We start from the raw sequence: 20,636 nt of genomic DNA, 5'->3' as shown, positions 1-20,636 counted from the left end.
ATGATTTTCCGAAAATCATAAAGTATTTTAAATCAGGTTTTATGATTTTTAAATCATAATAAATCATTTAATAAATAATTAATAATTAAATATTAATCATTAAATAATTAAACCTCGAATAATTATGCTTTAAAAGAATATTTGAAATAATATTCCTCAACTAATTTATGTTTAAGTAATTTAAAGTAATCTTTAATAATAAATCGGGTTTGAAATAAGTAATCGTTGGAGAATTCTTCTCCTATAATAAATGAATAGTTAAATAATATTCATTATTCGAACAATAAAATATAGTTGAGGGAATACGATCTTTGGAAATCGTTCTAATAAAAGTTCGAGGTATTTAATATTTCGTAAGTGGACGTCGAGTCCCTTGGAACACAACTACTACGGACTTTAATCGTCCTAAAATATCACCGGAATGATATTTGGGTTTTTATTTTAAAATCCCGACCGACTCTCGGTCTTATAATTATACATCACGCTCATGGCGGCGTTAAACATTTTACGACATATACGTATCGTACAACATCGCTACATTATACGAAAACTCAATTACTTAGTATCATGGCAAGCATGGTATTTATGCAAGTGATAATAAAACAATCATTTCACAACACAACAGTATATAGAGTTGGGTTCGTAAACTTTCCTGGGTATCTCGAGGTGGAGGATGCTCTAGGGTCCGCTCGAAAATCTATAACCATAAACACAAATCGTTTTGTTAGGTTCCGTTCTAATTCACGGCGACTCGTACTCATATGCTACTTACTATTCGTTTTCTCACTTATTTTACCCTTATTATTCCTTTAAGTACTTATTCATGTCACGGTCGCTTCCTTTTCGAAGTACCTTATGTCCATTTACATATTCATCGTCGGCTCCGCTTATGAGTTCTAACGGCTTTCTAATCGCGCGGTCTTGGCTCCGATATTTTTATAAAATTGAAACATCATTTATTTCACTTGAAATTTTTATAGAAGTTATGAAACTCTATTTACTACTTTCTCTAAAATTTTCATGATTTATGAAGATATTAAGTCGATCATTTTTATTTCCAAAGTTCGTAATTCGTAGCAGTTTTTGTCGCGTAAATCACTTTTAGTAAAATGGCCATAACTTTTGATCCGTAATCGGAATCAAGCGATTCAAGCACCTAAACGATCCTTACAATATTTTATATCATAATTAAATGTTAGTTTTCAAGAAACTACAGTTTATATCTTCGGGATTTTCTGCAGAAACTTAATGTTATGTTTTGTTCATTTTAGCGATATTACGATTACGATCCGAGTTTCGTTTACGCCTTAAATCTCTATACTACCACCAACAATCATCACATCACCACCACTATTAACTACTCTCAAGAACATCATGTTCTTGAGGCAACAATCATCAACCTTAAATCTACTTAACTAAACATCAAGATTACAACAAATCATTCACCAAAACTATGTATACAACTAAGTTCCAAAAAAGTCTTGAACTTAATACCTTAAATAAATATGGGTCAAAGATTTATACCTTTATTGAAATCCTGAGATGTGTTCTTGATGATGGTGAAGTCTTGGGAGTGCTTGGTAGGGTTTTTGGAACCTAAATCAACCTTTAAAATCAAGAAACCAAAGAAAAGTTACTCTTCATACTATTCACTATCATCTTTCTTGAATTTATTTTACCCATCAAATCTTGATAAAATGAGCTTAAAAGTTTATCTTACCTTACTTTAGGATGTATGAAGCTTAGAAATTAATGAGGGATTTTTTCCATAACTAGAAGAGAGATTTTTGAAATTGATTTCTTCCCCTTTTTGCTTGGGGCCAAATGGAAGAAGGCAAGGGGGAGAGAGAGATAGATAGAGAGAGAGAGAGAGAGATTTTGAGTGATTCTTGATTGCTTCTTGAATAAGACTTGTGTTTAATTTGTATATTCTCTAGTATATGTCCTAGAATTAGAGTTATGTTGGCATATCTTTGAACAAATCTTGCTAGCTTTCCTAGGTTACAAGCTAAGCTACTTGGTTTAGGCTTTAACTTACTATTTCCTAGCTTTAGGTGATCATTCCTATATAGCTTAGCTTACTATTTGATAAAGTAACCATGGTTAATTTTCTACCATGGTTGGTTAGTGTTATACATTTATTTATTCGTTTACGCGTTTGTTCGGTCGCTTAATCATTTTCGTAATAATTTCATGTAAACGATTCATGGCATAAATCCTTTTGTATTTATTCTTTATATTTTGAAGTATCGTTCTTGGATATAAATCCGTAGGGTTATAAATTCGTAATTATGTTGTTATTCCTGTAATCCTCGATGATTCGTAAATACGGTCATTTTTCAAAGTTCATTTTCTTCGAAAACTAATAGCGTTTACATACACTCATTTGGTACGTATAATCATGTTATCAACTTTGAAACTCAATTTCTCTTGCACAACATAGTGTGGGCTAAAAAGTTTTCCCCGTCTGTCAGGGTTACTATTCATTAAGCATTTTTACAAAGTCTCAAAAATTCGAGTTATTACAAGGAGACCTTTGCACCTGTTGCAAAGATGATGATGGTTCATACTCTAATTGCAGTTGTTTCAGTTTCTAAATGGAACATATTTCAGTTAGATATTAAAAAATGCTTTCTTGTATGGTGATCTACATGTGAAAGTTTATATGACACCTCCTCCTGGTTTCCTCATCGGCCTGGTTATGTTTGTCGACTTCATAAGTCATTATATGGTCTACAACTGGCATCTCGTTGTTGGTTTGAGAAATTTTCTACGGTACTTATTTCAATCGGTTTTCATTCTAGTCATCACGATTCTTCTTTATTTGTTCATTGTACAAGTGCAGGTCGTATTCTCTTGGCTTTGTATGTTGATGATATGATTATTACTAGTGATGATTGTGCTGGTATTGAGTCGTTAAAACAGGAGTTGACTCATTGTTTCTCTATGAAAGACTTAGGTTTGCTTCGTTATTTTTTGGGGATTGAGGTTGCTACTTCATCACAGGGTTGTCTTTTATCACAGTCTAAATATATTGTTGATTTATTTGATCGTGCTCGCCTTACTGATAATAAGATTGTGGATACTCCTCTTGAGATGAATGTTCGATATTCGTCATCTGATGGACTTTCTTTGGCGAATCCTACTTTATATCGTACTATCGTGGGTAGTCTTGTTTATCTCACTATTACTCGTCCAGATACTGCGCATGTTGTTCACGTTGTTAGTCAGTTCGTCACTTTTCCTACTACTGTGCATTGGGGAGCTGTTCTTCGTATTCTCAGATACCTTCGAGGGACTCAGTTTCAAATTCTATTATTTCCTTCTACTTCATCTTTAGAGTTGCGTGCTTATAGTGATACTGATTAGGCTGGAGATCCCGAGGATCGCAAGTCTACTACTGGTTTTTGTATTTTTCTTGGTGATTCTCTAATTTCATGGAAAAGTAAGAAACAAGATGTTGTTTCTCTATCATCTTCGGAAGCTGAGTATCGCGCAATGGCTTCTACTACTTTTGAGGTTGTTTGGTTACGTTGGTTGCATGCAGATTTGGGTATTAAGCTTATTCATCCTACTCCACTATATTGTGATAATAAGAGTGCAGTTTATATTGCTCGTAATTCTATTTTTCATGAACGCACTAAACATATTGAGATTGATTGTCATGTTACCCGTCATCACTTGCAGTAGAGTACTATCACCTACCTTATGTCTCTTTTTCACTTCAGATTGCAGATATTTTTACCAAAACTCATTCGATTTCACGCTTCCGATTCTTGTTTGACAAACTCTCAATATTTAATGGTGCAACATCGTGGGTTTGGGGGGGGGGGTGTTCAAACAACATCGTGAGTAAAAGCATGGTTGTTCAAACAATTTGACATGAAGGACTTAGGTGAAGCGGCATACATCCTTGGGATCAAAGTTATAAGGGATCGCAAGAAAAGGATGTTGGCTTTATCTCAAGAGCCCTACATTGATGAAGTATTAGCTCGTTTTAACATGCAGAACTCCAAGAAAGGTTTTTTTACCTTTTAAGCATGGAGTTGCTCTATCTAAGAAGCAGTGTCCTTCGACACCTAAGGATATAGAGAGCATGAAAACAGTTCCTTATGCTTCAGCATGTGGAAGCTTAATGTATGCTATGTTATGTACGAGGCCTGACATATGCTTTGCTGTAGGCATGGTTAGTAGATATCAGTCGAACCCAGGTCAGGAACATTGGAGTGCAGTAAAAACTATACTCAAGTACCTGAGAAGGACTAAGGAGTATATGTTAATTTACAAGGCCTCAGATCTATTTCCTTTGGGATATACTGATTCAGATTTCCAATCAGATAGGGATAAGAGGAAATCAACCTCGGGATATGTTTTTACTTTGGGAGGTGGAGCCGTTATATGGAGGAGTGTAAAGCAGAAATGCATTGCAGACTCCACCATGGAGGCCGAGTACGTGGCGGCCTCTGAGGCTGCCAAGGAGGCTGTATGGTTCAGGAACTTCCTTTTGGACTTAGATGTGGTACCTAATTTGCCTAGGAGCTTGACGGTGTATTGTGATAACACTGGTGTTGTGGCAAATTCAAAGGAACCGCGAGACCACAAAGCAGCTAAACATATTGAACGTAAGTATCATCTCATACGAGGAATCGTAAAGCGAGGGGATATAGTTGTGGCTCACATATCATCAGAAGACAACCGAGCAGATCCTTTCACAAAGAGCTTATCAACCAAGGTTTTTGACAAGCATGTGGAAGCGATAGGAGTCAGATGGATGGACACATAGATTTTTATGTAATAGTGGATTAAATAAACACTATTGTACACATAGAATATTTTGAGTATAAGTGGGAGATTGTTAGTGTATACTGAAAATATTTATTTAAAGTATGTACATTTATTTCTGGCCAGTTTATTTGAGAATCATTTGAATGTTTACATGTTGTCTAATATTATATATTGTGAACAATCTAGTATCAAATGGGATACAGAATATTAGATTGTTAAATACGGTTATATAATATAATAAGGTTCACAGCACAGGTGGTGTTGGACAATCCACTGGTATGGCTGTAGTATTATTTAGATTAGTTTATATTGACTAATAAATAATACTAGTATACTTTGTGTATATTGAACAGGATCAAATTTAGAATTGTTCTCTTAATACTGATTAAGAAGGAGAACTAAGATTCTATGTTATTATTAATGCTTAGGTTCTTAATCCGGAAATAGTAATTGACACGTGTATATTATTTACATGCTTTGATTTATATATGAAATAATTCTTTTGAATTATATCATTATATTTTGGGTGATGGAATTATATACATGGTGGATATTATTTATTGAAGGAATCCATGTCGTGATAATATTCGGGTTAATGATGTCCCCTTAAAAGCTCAAAAAGATTTAATTATGTGAAACCCTGCAGGTGGAATTTATTCTGGCATAATTAAATAAAGGTTGAGTGGATGATCAAAGATAAAAGATATTAATTAAATAAATTATCAGTAATTTATTTAATTAATGGACATATGATATTTTAAATATGGGGAATTTAATAAGCAAATAATATTGGAACCGAATTAATTAAATTACGGTATTAGGAAAGGTAGTGCAAATATTAATTCTTTAGTGGATTGAATTAATATTTAATTACATTGGGCTAGGCTCAAGATGTAATTAGAAGGCCCAACCTAATTATCCATGGTCCCTATTGTAGCCTATATATATTCTTATTCTCTTCTTGCTTGGCAATTGTGTAAAAACATATTGTAGCCACCAAGGAGCAAGAAGAGAGGATAACTTGAGAAGACGGAGGCCACACTTCGCTCAAGGGAATTTGGGAATACAATAAAAGAGTGTGGAATCAACCATTAACAAGGTAATCCTCTTTTCATAATCTTTATCGTAAAACGTAGTAACACCCTAAGTCCGTGGTTCCCAACAATTGGTATCAAGAGCCTGGTAATGGGTTCTACGTTTTATGATATAATGTCCATGTCGTAATTATATATGCGTGTATATAGTGTTTTGCTTGTATTGGTTTTGATGCAGGTTGTTAATCCACTATTATGGCCATGTATATTTTAATTATGTGTTTGGATCCCACGTGGTTTAATCGTGGTTAATTTTTGTTTTGGTTTCCACGTGGTTTAATCGTGGTTGTAATTTACACGAGGGTTGATCGTGTTAGAATAGATTTTACAAAATTAGTTTTGTATTAGATCTATTTTTTTTGTAATTGTTCCGGGTATTTTGTAATAGTTATGTGCGATCGGAAATCAATTCCGGTAGTTTTTTGTTCCGCTGTGCGATTACATGGGGCTGCTGGGGCTGCTGCGGCAGCTGGGGCTGCTGGGGCTGCTGGGGGCGTCGGGGCGCGCTTGGGGCAGATTTTTTTGAGAGCTGGATTTTTTTTCAAGGGCCATAATAGTGGAAAATTTATTTTAATTTTTTCCATTAATTTTAATTATTGCTTTAATTTATTGATTATGTGTGTCGTTAATTATGTGTGTAATTCTTTTAAAATTTCATGTTTAACTTAATTAGGACGACATGGACATAAATTTTATTTATTGCTTTAATTAAATGTTATATGTTGCTAAAATTATGTGTGTATTTTGAATGCATGATTAGACATAATTATAACAACATAGGGCCCCATTTAATTTTAAAATTCCTAAATTTTAATAAAAAAAAAATTCTAAGTGGGAGAGGAAATTAATATGAAATTAAATCCCATGGTCTCCATTATTGGTTGTAGGTAATTTAATATAAAGACGAATATAAATTATATATACGTCACCCATCGTGGCATGTAATTTATGGTGTCTAGAATGTTATAGAAATTACTAGAACAAACTTCTTAAATTAATAAATTTTGAAAGGAATAAATACGGATTTTCTTTATTTCTGATTTGGGGCGATTTTGTCAAAAACGGGTTCATCGAACTTGTAAGGCTGTGGGTTTTAAGCGAGACCGGTGTGACTCCTCCACTACCTGGAAATCAAACCATTGATGAATATTGAATTGAAGTATTCTATTCAAGGCAAAATTACGAATAATTGGAAGGTATACACGCCACCCATCGTGGCGTACCAAGTTCCATAGATTTCAAATAATTTAATATTTGATGATGGTATACACTTAGCTATGAAAAATAATATAGTCCACCCCAACGTGGCATATTGTTTAGTAATAGAACTGAAGTAACATTTAAACAAAATTAGGTGGTATACATGTCACACATCGTGGCGTACCAGAAGCTTATGGTGTTTATATGTTAGTGCATTAAATTTTAATAATTGTTAGAGGAATCAATAGATCTTAATAATTAATGCACCCTTATTTATGTGATGTTTTTATGCATGATTCTCAGGATAAAATGGGTTTTAATCCACTATTCACCATACTTAAGGATAACAAACTTACCGGACCTAACTATATTGAATGGAAACGAAATTTGGACATTGTGTTGACTGCTGAGGAGTACAAGTTTTGCACTTATAAACCCAAGCCTGAACAACCTGCTGTTGATGCTCTTGAAGATGAGAAAGAGTATTATAAACGGTGGATTAAGGCTGATGAAATGTCGCGATGTTACATTCTGGCAGCAATGTCGGGTGTTTTGCAGCATCAGCATCAGTCTATGGCCACTACTTCAGATATGCTCTTTAATCTCAAGAAACTTTTTAGAGATCAGAATAGGGCTGCTAGGCAAGTAGCCATGAAGGCTTTAATGAACACTCAGATGGCTGAAGGCACACCTGTAAGGGATCATGTTCTCAAGATGATGTCTCATCTGAATGAGATAGAGATCCTTGGTGCTGAACTTGACGGGGAAACCCAGATTGACATTATCCTTATGAGCTTGTCCAAGAGTTTTGAGCAGTTCCGCTTGAATTACAACATGAACAAGAGGCAGTATAGTCTCGCGGAACTGCTGACAGAACTTCAGGCAGCTGAAGGATAATTTCGGCAGAGTGTTCAAGTGAATGTGGCTGAGAAAGGTTCTTCCTCTAAGCCGAAAGGTATTAAGAAGAAGAAAAAGGCTCAGACACAGAAAGCTGTGAAGGCAGTGGGAGTTCAGGGTGGTGTGAAAAAGCCTAAGGGAAAGTGCTTCAGATGCAAACAGTCAGGTCACTGGAAACAGGATTGTCCTCTTCCTAAGAAGACAAACAATACTGGTATGTCTCTTTCTCTAGTTACAGAAACATTTATAGCGGCTATATCTACGAGCACTTGGTGTGTAGATACAGGAGCCACTGATCATGTTTGTAATTCTATGCAGGGGTTCCAACTATCCAGAATGCTTAGAGATGGTGAGATATACGTGTTCATGGGAGATGCTACGAAAGTAGCAGTAGTTGCAGTAGGAGTTATTCATTTATCTTTTGGTTCTGATAGGATTTTGGTTTTGAACAATTGTCTTTATGTACCTTCTTTTAGAAGGAATTTAATTTCGGTTTCTAAACTTGCTTTGGATAGTTATAATGTTTGTTTGGATCGTAATGTTTCTATTATGATGAATAAACGAATTATATGTTCTGGTACATTGCAAGACAATTTGTATATAATTAATCCTAGTCAACCTGCACTGCAACTGCAATTTAGGGAATTGAACAACACATCTTCTAACTCTACTAAAAGAAAGGAACCTTCTAGTTTGAACCAAACATATCTTTGGCACTTGAGATTAGGTCATATTAACTTGAGGAGGATTCAAAGACTGGTAGTAGACGGGCCTTTAAGCTCATTGGCAGTGGAGCCATTTCCAGTTTGTGAATCCTGCTTGGAAGGTAAAATGACTAATAGGCCTTTCAAGGCAAAAGGGAATAGAGCCAAACAACTGTTAGAATTGGTTCACTCTGATTTATGTGGACCCATGAATATCCAAGCAAGAGGTGGTTATGAATATTTCGTCACTTCCATTGATGATTATTCTAGATATGGGTACGTTTATTTGTTGCACCGTAAGTCTGAGTGCTTTGATAAGTTCAAAGAGTACAAAGCTAAAATGGAGAAGCGACTTAATAAAAGTATCAAGTCACTACGATCAGATCATGGTGGCGAATACTTGCTTGGAGAATTTAGGGAATATTTATCAGAAAATGGGATAGAATCCCAGTTAACTGCACCAGGCACACCCCAGCAAAACGGTGTAGCAGAGAGAAGGAACCGGACTCTTTTAGAGAGTATTAGATCGATGATGAGTTATTCGGAATTACCCAAGTCGTTTTGGGGACATGCCTTAGAGACAGCAGCTTATCTTCTGAACTTAGTACCTTCTAAGTCGGTTCCTAAAACCCCCTTAGAATTGTGGACCGGGGATAAACCGAGTCTAAGACATATTCGAATATGGGGTTGTCCAGCACATGTGCTGAACAAGAACGCGACTAAGTTAGAATCTCGTACAGAAGTAAGGTTGTTTGTAGGCTACCCCATGGGAATGAAAGGATATTTATTTTATAGTCCGAAGAATCGGGATGTCATTGTTAGCACCAATGCAAGATTCTTGGAGGAGGACTATATAATGAATCACAAACCCATGAGTAGTGTTGTTTTAGAGGAACTAGTGGGAGGGACAAATAATACCCATGAAGCTATAGTACAAGTAGAACAACCACAACATAATGTACAACCTGTCACTAATACCGCACCAGTGCCTCATCGTAGTGGGAGGGTTGTTCAACAGCCTGATAGATTCATGTTTTTGGGAGAGTCTTCAGACTTGGTCCCTGGTGAACATGATGATGATCCCCGTACATACGAAGAGGCAGTATAAGACAATGATGCAGATCTTTGGCAAAAGGCGATGAAATCTGAGATAGAATCAATGTATTCTAATCAGGTCTGGGAGCTCGTGGAACCACCCAAAGGTATAAAACCTATTGGATGTAAGTGGATCTACAAGAAAAAGAGGGGATTAGATAAAAAGGTGAAAGCCTGGAAAGCAAGACTTGTTGCGAAAGGGTATACTCAGAAAGAAGGTATCGATTATGAGGAAACCTTTTCACCGGTAGTCATGCTTAAGTCAATCCGTATTCTTTTATCTATAGCAGCTCATCTCGATTATGAGATTTGGCAAATGGATGTCAAGACAGCTTTTCTTAATGGAAGTCTTGAATAAACCATCTATATGTAGCAGCCAAAAGGATTCATTAAGGAAGGCCAAGAGCATCTGGTATGTAAGCTTAAGAGGTCTATTTATGGACTTAAACAAGCTTCTAGAGACTGGAATATTCGTTTTGATCAGGCAGTCCAGTCATATGGATTTGATCAAAGTCCAAGCAAATCGTGCGTGTATAAGAGAAATGAAGGTAATGCAGTGGTTTTTCTAGTACTATATGTAGATGATATTTTACTCATTGGAAACAATATTGAGATGTTGTCATCAGTAAAGGCATGGTTGTTCAAACAATTTGACATGAAGGACTTAGGTGAAGCGGTATACATCCTTGGGATCAAAGTTATAAGGGATCGCAAGAAAAGGATGTTGGCTTTATCTCAAGAGCCCTACATTGATGAAGTATTAGCTCGTTTTAACATGCAGAACTCCAAGAAAGGTTTTTTTACCTTTTAAGCATGGAGTTGCTCTATCTAAGAAGCAGTGTCCTTCAACACCTAAGGATATAGAGAGCATGAAAGCAGTTCCTTATGCTTCAGCATGTGGAAGCTTAATGTATGCTATGTTATGTACGAGGCCTGACATCTGCTTTGCTGTAGGCATGGTTAGTAGATATCAGTCGAACCCAGGTCAGGAACATTGGAGTGCAGTAAAAACTATACTCAAGTACCTGAGAAGGACTAAGGAGTATATGTTAATTTACAAGGCCTCAGATCTATTTCCTTTGGGATATACTGATTCAGATTTCCAATCGGGATATGTTTTTACTTTGGGAGGTGGAGCCGTTATATGGAGGAGTGTAAAGCAGAAATGCATTGCAGACTCCACCATGGAGGCCGAGTACGTGGCGGCCTCTGAGGCTGCCAAGGAGGCTGTATGGTTCAGGAACTTCCTTTTGGACTTAGATGTGGTACCTAATTTGCCTAGGAGCTTGACGGTGTATTGTGATAACACTGGTGTTGTGGCAAATTCAAAGGAACCGCGAGACCACAAAGCAGCTAAACATATTGAACGTAAGTATCATCTCATACGAGGAATCATAAAGCGAGGGGATATAGTTGTGGCTCACATATCATCAGAAGACAACCGAGCAGATCCTTTCACAAAGAGCTTGCCAACCAAGGTTTTTGACAAGCATGTGGAAGCGATAGGAGTCAGATGGATGGACACATAGATTTTTATGTAATAGTGGATTAAATAAACACTGATGTACACATAGAATATTTTGAGTATAAGTGGGAGATTGTTAGTGTATACTGAAAATATTTATTTGAAGTATGTACATTTATTTCTGGCCAGTTTATTTGAGAATCATTTGAATGTTTACATGTTCTCTAATATTATATATTGTGAACAATCTAGTATCAAATGGGATACAGAATATTAGATTGTTAAATACGGTTATATAATATAATAAGGTTCACAACACAGGTGGTGTTGGACAATCCACTGGTATGGCTGTAGTATTATTTAGATTAGTTTATATTGACTAATAAATAATACTAGTATACTTTGTGTATATTGAACATGATCAAATTTAGAATTGTTCCCTTAATACTGATTAAGAAGGAGAACTAAGATTCTATGTTATTATTAATGCTTAGGTTCTTGATCCGGAAATAGTAATTGACACGTGTATATTATTTACATGCTTTGATTTATATATGAAATAATTCTTTTGAATTATATCATTATATTTTGGGTGATGGAATTATATACATGGTGGATATTATTTATTGAAGGAATCCATGTCCTGATAATATTCGGGTTAATGATGTCCCCTTGAAAGCTCAAAAAGATTTAATTATGTGAAACCCTGCAGGTGGAATTTATTCTGGCATAATTAAATAAAGGTTGAGTGGATGATCAAGGATAAAAGATATTAATTAAATAAATTATCAGTAATTTATTTAATTAATGGACATATGATATTTTAAACATGGGAAATTTAATAAGCAAATAATATTGGAACTGAATTATTAAATTATGGTATTAGGAAAGGTAGTGCAAATATTAATTCTTTAGTGGATTGAATTAATATTTAATTACATTGGGCTAGGCTCAAGATGTAATTAGAAGGCCCAACCTAATTATCCATGGTCCCTATTGTAGCCTATATATATTCTTATTCTCTTCTTGCTTGGCAATTGTGTGAAAACATATTGTAGCCACCAAGGAGCAAGAAGAGAGGATAACTTGAGAAGACGGAGGCCACACTTCGCTCAAGGGAATTTGGGAATACAATAGAAGAGCGTGGAATCAACCATTAACAAGGTAATCCTCTTTTCGTAATCTTTATCGTAAAACATAGTAACACCCTAAGTCCGTGGTTCCCAACAGTTAATTGATGCCAGAATTATGTTAGAGTATGAGAAGTGTAAGTTGAAAAAGCAGTTGAAGATCTGTGTGCTAGTAGCTGTGATGGTGGTTGCCTTTGTAATGAATATGATGTAGTTGGTAGTAAATGTTATGATTTATGGTTGTTAGGCTATTATGTATTGGAAGGAAGTTTATTGCCATGTATCGGATATATGCAATGAATTAAATGGTCATATTGACCACATTTTGGTTCATTTTGGTTCTGCTTTATTTTATACAAATTATCATCAGTCAATAGTGATATGAATTCATCTGAAAAACAGTTGAGAAATTATGACAAACCAAAACTAACACTGACTTGAAATATAAAGACAACAGATGCAAAATGCTAATATCATAAAATCCAAACATCAAAAGTCTTACAAAGGCATGACTACCAAATTCAATAAGTCTTACAAGTACTTAAAGCAAATAAACCATAAAATTAAATAAAAAGGACATCCAAGGTCTTCAAAGATATAGATCCTTAATTCAGTCAGCTAGGTTGATGGGATCTTCTGCACTGTTCTTAAAGCCACTCAACCTTTTTAACTCAGTGCTTAGTCTAAAAGCATAACTTCTAGGGGCTGGTGGTGTACTTGCAGGTGGTGTACATCTTGGAGGTCTGAAAGGTACCAAGCCTGGTGTAGGCATGAAGATGGCCTTTGAGCCTGCAAACTTACCTTTCACCAATGGCAGCTTCTTCCTTGTAACTTTGGTAAAAGAAGCTAGGGGCTCATTATCAGCAAGTTCAGCTCCTGGAGTTGCACCAACTTTCACCTCCTTCTGTTTCTCCCTCATTAATGAAAGTGTTTCATCAATTAAATCTTCAATTCCACACATTTTCTCTGCATCCTCCCTTTCTTGAAAGCCAGTTTGTTCACCCTCCCCATAATCTTGCTCAAATATCTTCCACATATCATCACCACCCTCCTCACTATCTGAACTAGCATGGTTCTCCTCTTCTTGCAAAGGCATTTTTCCTTTACCTGTGTAAGATGGTTGTTTCACCTTTGTAGGACCACTTTCTGAGCCTTGAGTTTGTGGTTCAGAAATCTTTATTCATTTCTCAGGCCTTCTCACAAGTATTTTTTGCCTTTTTTGCTCCTTTGCAGATTTCTTCTTGGTTCCCTCTCCTTCAGCAGTTGTGGTCTTTTCTTTTCTTTTCTTGGTTCCCTCTCATTCAGCTGCTTGTTTCAGTTCTTCATCAGTCTTCTTGGTTGGGCATTTGGACACCCTATGACCTGGAAATCTACAATTACTACAATGCATAACCCTCTTATTACTAAACCTTTGTAGTAATACTCCCTGAGATGTTGTGGCCTGACTTCTACTACCACCTTCCCATTCTTCTCTCCTCCTCAATTTTTTGGGCCTTCCTCTGAGTTTTTTTGGGATATCTGGAGGCAACATAGGTTCTCCCCCATGGAAATCCCAATATTCTTCACCTTTCATAGCTTCAAGTGAGTATTTGTAAGTTGCCAGTTATCTCTCTCTCTTGTAGTACTCAGATACATAGGCCTGTGGTTCTTGCCTCCTGGAGTGGATAGCAGCAATGGCATGCTGGCATGGAATGCCTGTCAGATCATACATTCTGCAGTCACATGTGCCTTTCTCCAAATCAACTGTTACAGATCTGGTTCCACTCTTGACTTGAAACTTTTTCTCACCATCCCAATCTGCAAACCATTTTCTTGATTCAGTGATAAGCAAATCCAAGGTCTTCTTTATTTTAGGACAGAGTTGGAGATCAGTTTTCAACATATCATCCCTTCTAGCTGTCATTCTTTTCATGAGCTTGTAATGAATCTCTTGTAGCATTGTGAGCAGTGGCATAAACCTGAAATAAAAAATTAATCACACATTACAATGTTAAGGTCGCAAGGAGAATTATCCAACAAAGTTTAGGTTTATTACCTTTCATTGATGATCCAAGAATTGAAACTTTCAGACATGTTGTTGTCTGTATTTTCAACCAAAGAGTGTGTAGCAAAATGAGATCTACACCATTGCTTGGGGTTTATTGCCTTCAGTTCTTCATAAGCACCCTTAGACAGTCTCTCTAGTTCTTTCATTGCTCTTGCATGAGCAACCTTGTGTGTTGACAGTGCTATTGTCCAAAAGCACCTTTTCAAAATCCCAGTATTAAACCTGAAAATTAAACAATCACCAAATCAGTAGTAATCAAACAAGGAACCAAAAAATTAAGTCATATTATTATCAGAATTGTAAGTTACCTCTTTTTGAAGTTGGCACAAAGATGCCTTGTGCACAATCTGTGTTCAACAGAGGGGAGGAGCTCCTTCATTGCATTTTCTAGTCCCTTTTGCTGATCACTTATTACTGTGACTCCAAACCCATTTTCTAATTCCAGGTCATCCTTCATTAAGGTGATGAACCATCTCCATGAATCTGTATTCTCAGATTCAACTACAACATAACATATTGGAAACATCTGGTTGTTTCCATCTCTGCCTACTGCAGAGAGAAGTTGTCCACCTATAATAGTTTTTTGAAAACAGTCATGTAAACCTATAACTTTCCTACAACCTTCCTTCCACCCAGTTTTCAGAGCAAAGTAGCAAACATATATCCTCTTAAACTTCACAGGATCTCCTTCATTCAGTCTAGTAGTTGAAATTTTTACAGTGTTTTTAGGATTACTGAGAAGCACTTCATGGCCAAAATCTCTCACTCTTGAATAATGTTGCCTAAGACTTTTTGCAATTCCTTCAAGTGCCATTTTCCGCAACCTCATAATTTTGATCTTAGGCACTTCAATTTCCAGTTCATTTTTGATGGTTTCAGCCATCTCCTTGCAACTCCATTGAGGGTGCTTTCTAATCCTATCTCCAAACAAGTCACACAAATATCTGGTTGATGCCATTTTGTTAGTGTAAGGTTTGGTGCACAAGTGTGAGTTAACCAGGGTCTTTATTTTGCATGTCTCACTGTCTTTATCCCTACTACACCAAATGTAGAAGGGACAGTCTCCTGTACAACAAACTTGGCATCTCCATTTATCATTAGTGACAAACTGCACTTCTCTTCTATCAAGGACACCATATCTCCTCACCCACTCCCTAAATTCATCCATATTAACAAATTTCATCCCAACTTCCCACTGTGGAATCCCATCAGTACCTCCAATTTTCTTAAATGATCTTCATTTCCTGGGGTTAGGTGGTCCCACGTATCCAATTTTAGAATTCTCATCCTCACTTGAGGATGAGAAGGACCTCATCATTTGACTATCAAAACCTGAGTCTTCACTTGGAGACTTCTGAGGTATATTCATTGCATTATACAGATTGTCTTTAAACTTCTTAGAATTTGCCCGAATAGCATGCAATTCATCATCACTTTCTATCTCATTACCAGTGACATCACTTCCTTCAGAGGACTCCTCACTGTCACTCACATTTTGGTACTCAGGATCATCAGGATCATCTGTACCATCACTCAAACCATCCAATTCCTCCTCATTTTTAATATTACCCCCAACTGTATCTACTTCCACAATTTTATCCTCATTATTATCAATCCTATTACTTTGTTTTGGGGTTTGGGGAACATCAACTAACTCATCAAGGTTGAAATGATCAACATATAGTTCTATCCTACCGTGAGGCTTACATAGTGCTACCAAGTCCCTCACAGACATGTCATCATAAACTACTCTAGTCCCCTTCTTAAAACTGCGGTCATCGCACTTAAAATAAACCAGAGAATTCACATCATATTCATATTTTTTTGCAAAATCTTTGAGATCACGAAGCAAAAATACATCACTATCAAAATCTTTAATTACTTCAGTTATACCCCCAACATAAGTCACATTGGGAGGAGGTGTGAACTCACCATGGTGGTGAAGGTATAAAGTGACAAACATGCTGTAAATACACAAAATATCACATAAAAATTATGCACTAAACATACGCACTCAATTATACACATACATACAACTCAACAAACATATGGGTTCATATATTAAAGAACAAGAACATACCTTTTAGTCCAGAGATCGATCGAAACTAGATGATGTATGAACGTAATCGCCCTCAATTGCGTGATTTCCCCCAATTTTCCAAAGTTAGGGTTTTTTCCCCAATTCTCCAATCGCACCCTCTATATTTGTTATATTTATTTTTTAGTTATGACCGTCTATATTTCCTTTTTTGGTTAATATAATTCAGCCCACCTTAGTTGGAGTCCACGTTAACAGCCACGTATTGCCATATCACGTCCATGTCACATCTCCTGTAAATTCCGTCAAAAACATAACGTTTGCCGTCAAGTCAACAGCGCTGACTAATGGGCATATCATTATGCACAACTATAGTGGTGCAAGTGATATGCCAATAAGTTCAATAGTTTTTTCGATATGTGCCCTTCAGTTTAGTGACTACTTTGAGATTTAACCCAATACTTCACTAGTACCGTCTCTTGTTTTCCTTTTTGCTAACTCACCAATAGTGTCTTTGTTTTGATGTAGCTGCAATTGTGGATTGCGTTGAGTTTGAGAGCAGTGTACTTCCGTAAGCAAAAATCCATTTCATGTTCTCTTCGTAAGTACCTGTGATTGCAGAAAAGCCTTAGCGTTAACAGCTTTCTGTTGCTGAGATGACAAACAGCGCCATTGAGCCTTCGTCTAGGCATCTATGACAGCCAAATGTGATTCACTCCGTGAATTGCATCGCTTGCTGTTTGACATGTAAGAGTGATCGTGTGCCTGTAAATGTGATATTGTCAATGCAGCTGTGTGCATACAATCTAGACAAAAAGGACTATATAGTATGTGGACTGATGTCCTCCTGGTTTGAAATGCAAAATCAACTATTAGGCTCTTACTGCCCTGCCTGGCTGTGACTTGGCTGAGGTTCCGAGTTTTATGTGTATGTCAATAGCGTGCATTCCTGTAATTGCAAATTGCAGAACCTCAAAACTTTTTATAACAATGAAAAGTGTAATATTTTCTATAGAAAATTCATCAGTGTTTCACCACTATCCTTGCATAATATTCTTTCAAACTGACTGAAAGATTACAAGCTTTCTCCAACATAACAAGAAGAATCAACTACAATTCCCACTATATCCTGTAAGAAACTATGAAAGCACTGGGATCCCTAATATCAATTAATCGAATAACATGTCCAGGCTTACACTTCTATTTTGATTGTATGCATTGAAGAAAGGAAAAGCCGTGGACTCTAACCAGTCATCATCTTCCCGTAAAAACTCCTCCACTGAAAACTGTCTAGCAATATCATCACTACAATTATTTTTGTACCCTGGCCAAGTGACCCTCTGTGTTGTATTCGACCCTGGTCCGAAATTCTTGTATTCGATGTAGTCTACAGTATCCAGGGTGGTGTAATTGTTCCACTTGCACCATCCTTCCCTGTGTACAAGAGTTCCAATGTAACTCTTCATAATTACAGTCCTGGAATAGTTCCTCCATGGCCTACCTAAAAACGTTGAGAAGTTTTGTCTCTCAGCCATGGAAAAATTTCGGGCAGCTATAATGGTGCAGTTCTGTAAAGATATCCCAGTGTTCTGATTCGGATCCTGTCTGCCTTGGGCTGTGACCATATTTGTCTGACCAGGATTTGGTTTTCTTATTAGTATTCGACAATTCTGGAATATAGCTGCCGCATTTCCAAAGATGAAATCAATTGTTCCTTGGATTGTGCACTCAAGGTAGAACTGTCTCAGAGAATGTGCATAAAGGGTGTCCTGGTGAGAGATAATTTCACAATGATAAAATGCAGCATTCGATGTCACCCTTAGGGCAACTGCCTGATGCTTTTCTGGGCCTGATGTATTTAAAATGGTGAGATCCCTTCCCAAAAACCTATCCCCAATCACAGCTGCACAGGAATGTGCATATAGGATGTCAGGGCAACGTTGGACACGACTAAAAACACAAATCATACACAATCTACGGAAAGAAAACCCAAAATGACACGCGCTTGACTCTATTAACCCGAACATGACCCCAAAATGACTTGCTTATTCAAATTATATTCCTTTCCATTTACTAACTTTGTTAAGAAAAAATTAGTAGGAACACAACACAGGACTAAAACAGGATACAAGTAACACTGTAGAAGTCTGTCCCCATGAAATGGGCTAAACTGCAGAATGCTAGATAACAAAATGCAGTAATTGAAGTAATAAAAAGACAGTGTGACATACTCAAGGTTGCAGTCTTAAAAGTAGAATATCCATCCACCAAGTTTCTTGACCCCATGATCACTGTCAAGTTGATACCATCTCCAACCAATATAACATTATGCTTCTCCCTCGGAATCACCACATTCTCCAAGTAAATTCCAGCTTTAATCTTTATCACATACGACTCCAAACTTTTGTTTGGTGCCATCTGAACTGCCTCCTCTATTGTCGTAAAATTCCCACTACCATCTTTTGCAACTGTAACATTTGGACAACTCAATCTTAATGCTGCTACTTCCATCAGCTCTTCTTCATGGACTACCATCCCACCCAAAACCTTCTTTTCCTTGCTCCACATTTCCGAACTTGTCGTAACATTTCCTCCCCTTGTATGATATTCCAAATTCTTAATCAGGGCCAAAGAATTACTAATCATCTTCAAGCTAGGACTTAACAAAACCTCAAGTTGATCTTTTACACTTTTTTCGAGTCGTCCCTCATAATCCGAATCCAACTGCAAATCAGAAAACCCATCAAGACAAGTATTCTCATTAGTCATTGCTGCACTCAAAAGAGTCTTGAGATTCCCATAAGGCCTATTATGAACTTTATCACTCAACAAGTCCTCAGTAGCTTGTCTAAGTTCATAAACTGTTTGATCCAACATTTCCAAACAATCATGCACGGCATTCTTTTCTTGCAAACTCAAATCTTGGTTTCTCACAAACTTGATCAAGAAAACAATCCTTGTATTCTTGACATGCCTTAAAGTCTGATTAACAGTGATTTCAAGAATGTGATGCAGAGTGATATTTTTCTTGGAAACAGAGGAGAGTGAAGTGAAACAGAATGAAGGGTGCAGAGTGTTGATACAAGCGTTGTTGATTGTTGGGTGAATAGTATGTAATGGATGATGACAAGTGTTTGAGGAGTTGATGGGAAGAAATGAAGCAACGAGAGTTGTGATGAGAGTGAGAAAGATGAAGATGAGGAGTGTGTTTCTTTGGTGAAGGCTTCTTGTTGAAAGATTCTTTAATTTCTTGATGTTACTGGTTGAGGACTCCATTGATTGTTTCTGTGTAGTAAACGAGACAGAGAAGCCTACCCTACACACGTGTCATACGGAGAGAGAGAGCGCGCGCGCTTTAGTTTCTCACAAATTAGCGAGATAGAACAAAATACTTCAATTTTATTTAGCAAAAATAAAAAAGAACAGAACACTTCCGCTGAGATTTGGTATCTAACACCATTTTGACAAATACATATTTTAAATTTTAAAATTCAAATTTCCAATTAGTTAAATATGTGTTTCGCTTTCTAGAATGAAACAATATGATTATTATTAAGCCCGGATTCTTTCGGATGTAAAAACAATCTTCGGCCGTTCAAGAACGGCCTTCGGCTTGGACCCGAAAAAGAAGAAAATGCGAGTAATTGTTTTCCGATTCACATTCGATGTGAGAAAAGTGTTATAAGAAGGATTCATGTTTTGAAAGTTTGTAGAGTTGTCTTTTTTTAACCAAATTCCTCCGTTAACATATACTATGCAATATCTTGTACGTCCAATTTTACTTAATAATATAACCATATTTTTTTCGTATTTTACCCCTCTATCTATATATGAAAAATAAATTTAGGAAAGTTATTATGTTATCTATATATGTTTCCGTTGTTATTATCCTCAATAAGTCCATAGTTAGAAATATAATATTTCATGTGTTTACTCCTACTACTCTTTCTAAGGTAAGTAACTTGCGGTTTGTATATAAATTTTGGAAAATACTAGATATTTCAAATATTTTCCCTAAAAATTTCCCCAAATGCTGATGTGTCAAACTTCTAACTTGTAAGTTTCCTAATAATAATATAGACCATGCGTGCATACATATGTGCTCCCGAATTAAAATTCGCCACATCATTTGGTATAAAATTTGGAGCTTAGATTTCCAGAGTTTTAATGGAGTTTACATG

General features: G+C 36.4%; 2 protein-coding genes across 2 annotated transcripts; both read right to left on the bottom strand.

The window, feature by feature from the left end:
- Positions 1 to 13,973: 13,973 nt before the first annotated feature.
- On the bottom strand, positions 13,974 to 15,585 carry LOC141660384 (uncharacterized). The gene is made up of 3 exons (XM_074467367.1): positions 14,726 to 15,585; positions 14,406 to 14,639; positions 13,974 to 14,328 (listed from the first exon to the last, which is right to left on the bottom strand). The coding sequence occupies exons 1-3, from the start codon at positions 15,583 to 15,585 to the stop codon at positions 13,974 to 13,976; spliced, it is 1,449 nt and encodes a 482-aa protein (XP_074323468.1).
- Positions 15,586 to 17,455: 1,870 nt separating this feature from the next.
- LOC141661688 (pectinesterase-like) lies at positions 17,456 to 19,824 on the bottom strand. Its single transcript, XM_074468694.1, has 2 exons — positions 18,687 to 19,824; positions 17,456 to 18,358 (listed from the first exon to the last, which is right to left on the bottom strand). Exons 1-2 carry the CDS (start codon positions 19,729 to 19,731, stop codon positions 17,625 to 17,627), a joined length of 1,779 nt encoding a protein of 592 aa, XP_074324795.1. The 5' UTR covers positions 19,732 to 19,824; the 3' UTR covers positions 17,456 to 17,624.
- Between the last annotated feature and the right edge of the window lie 812 nt (positions 19,825 to 20,636).

This window comes from Apium graveolens, chromosome 5 (assembly GCF_009905375.1).
Source record: "Apium graveolens cultivar Ventura chromosome 5, ASM990537v1, whole genome shotgun sequence".
NCBI classification, from domain to species: domain Eukaryota; kingdom Viridiplantae; phylum Streptophyta; class Magnoliopsida; order Apiales; family Apiaceae; genus Apium; species Apium graveolens.
Note: the sequence above shows the minus strand (reverse complement) of the source record. Positions and strands in the feature narration are given on the sequence as shown.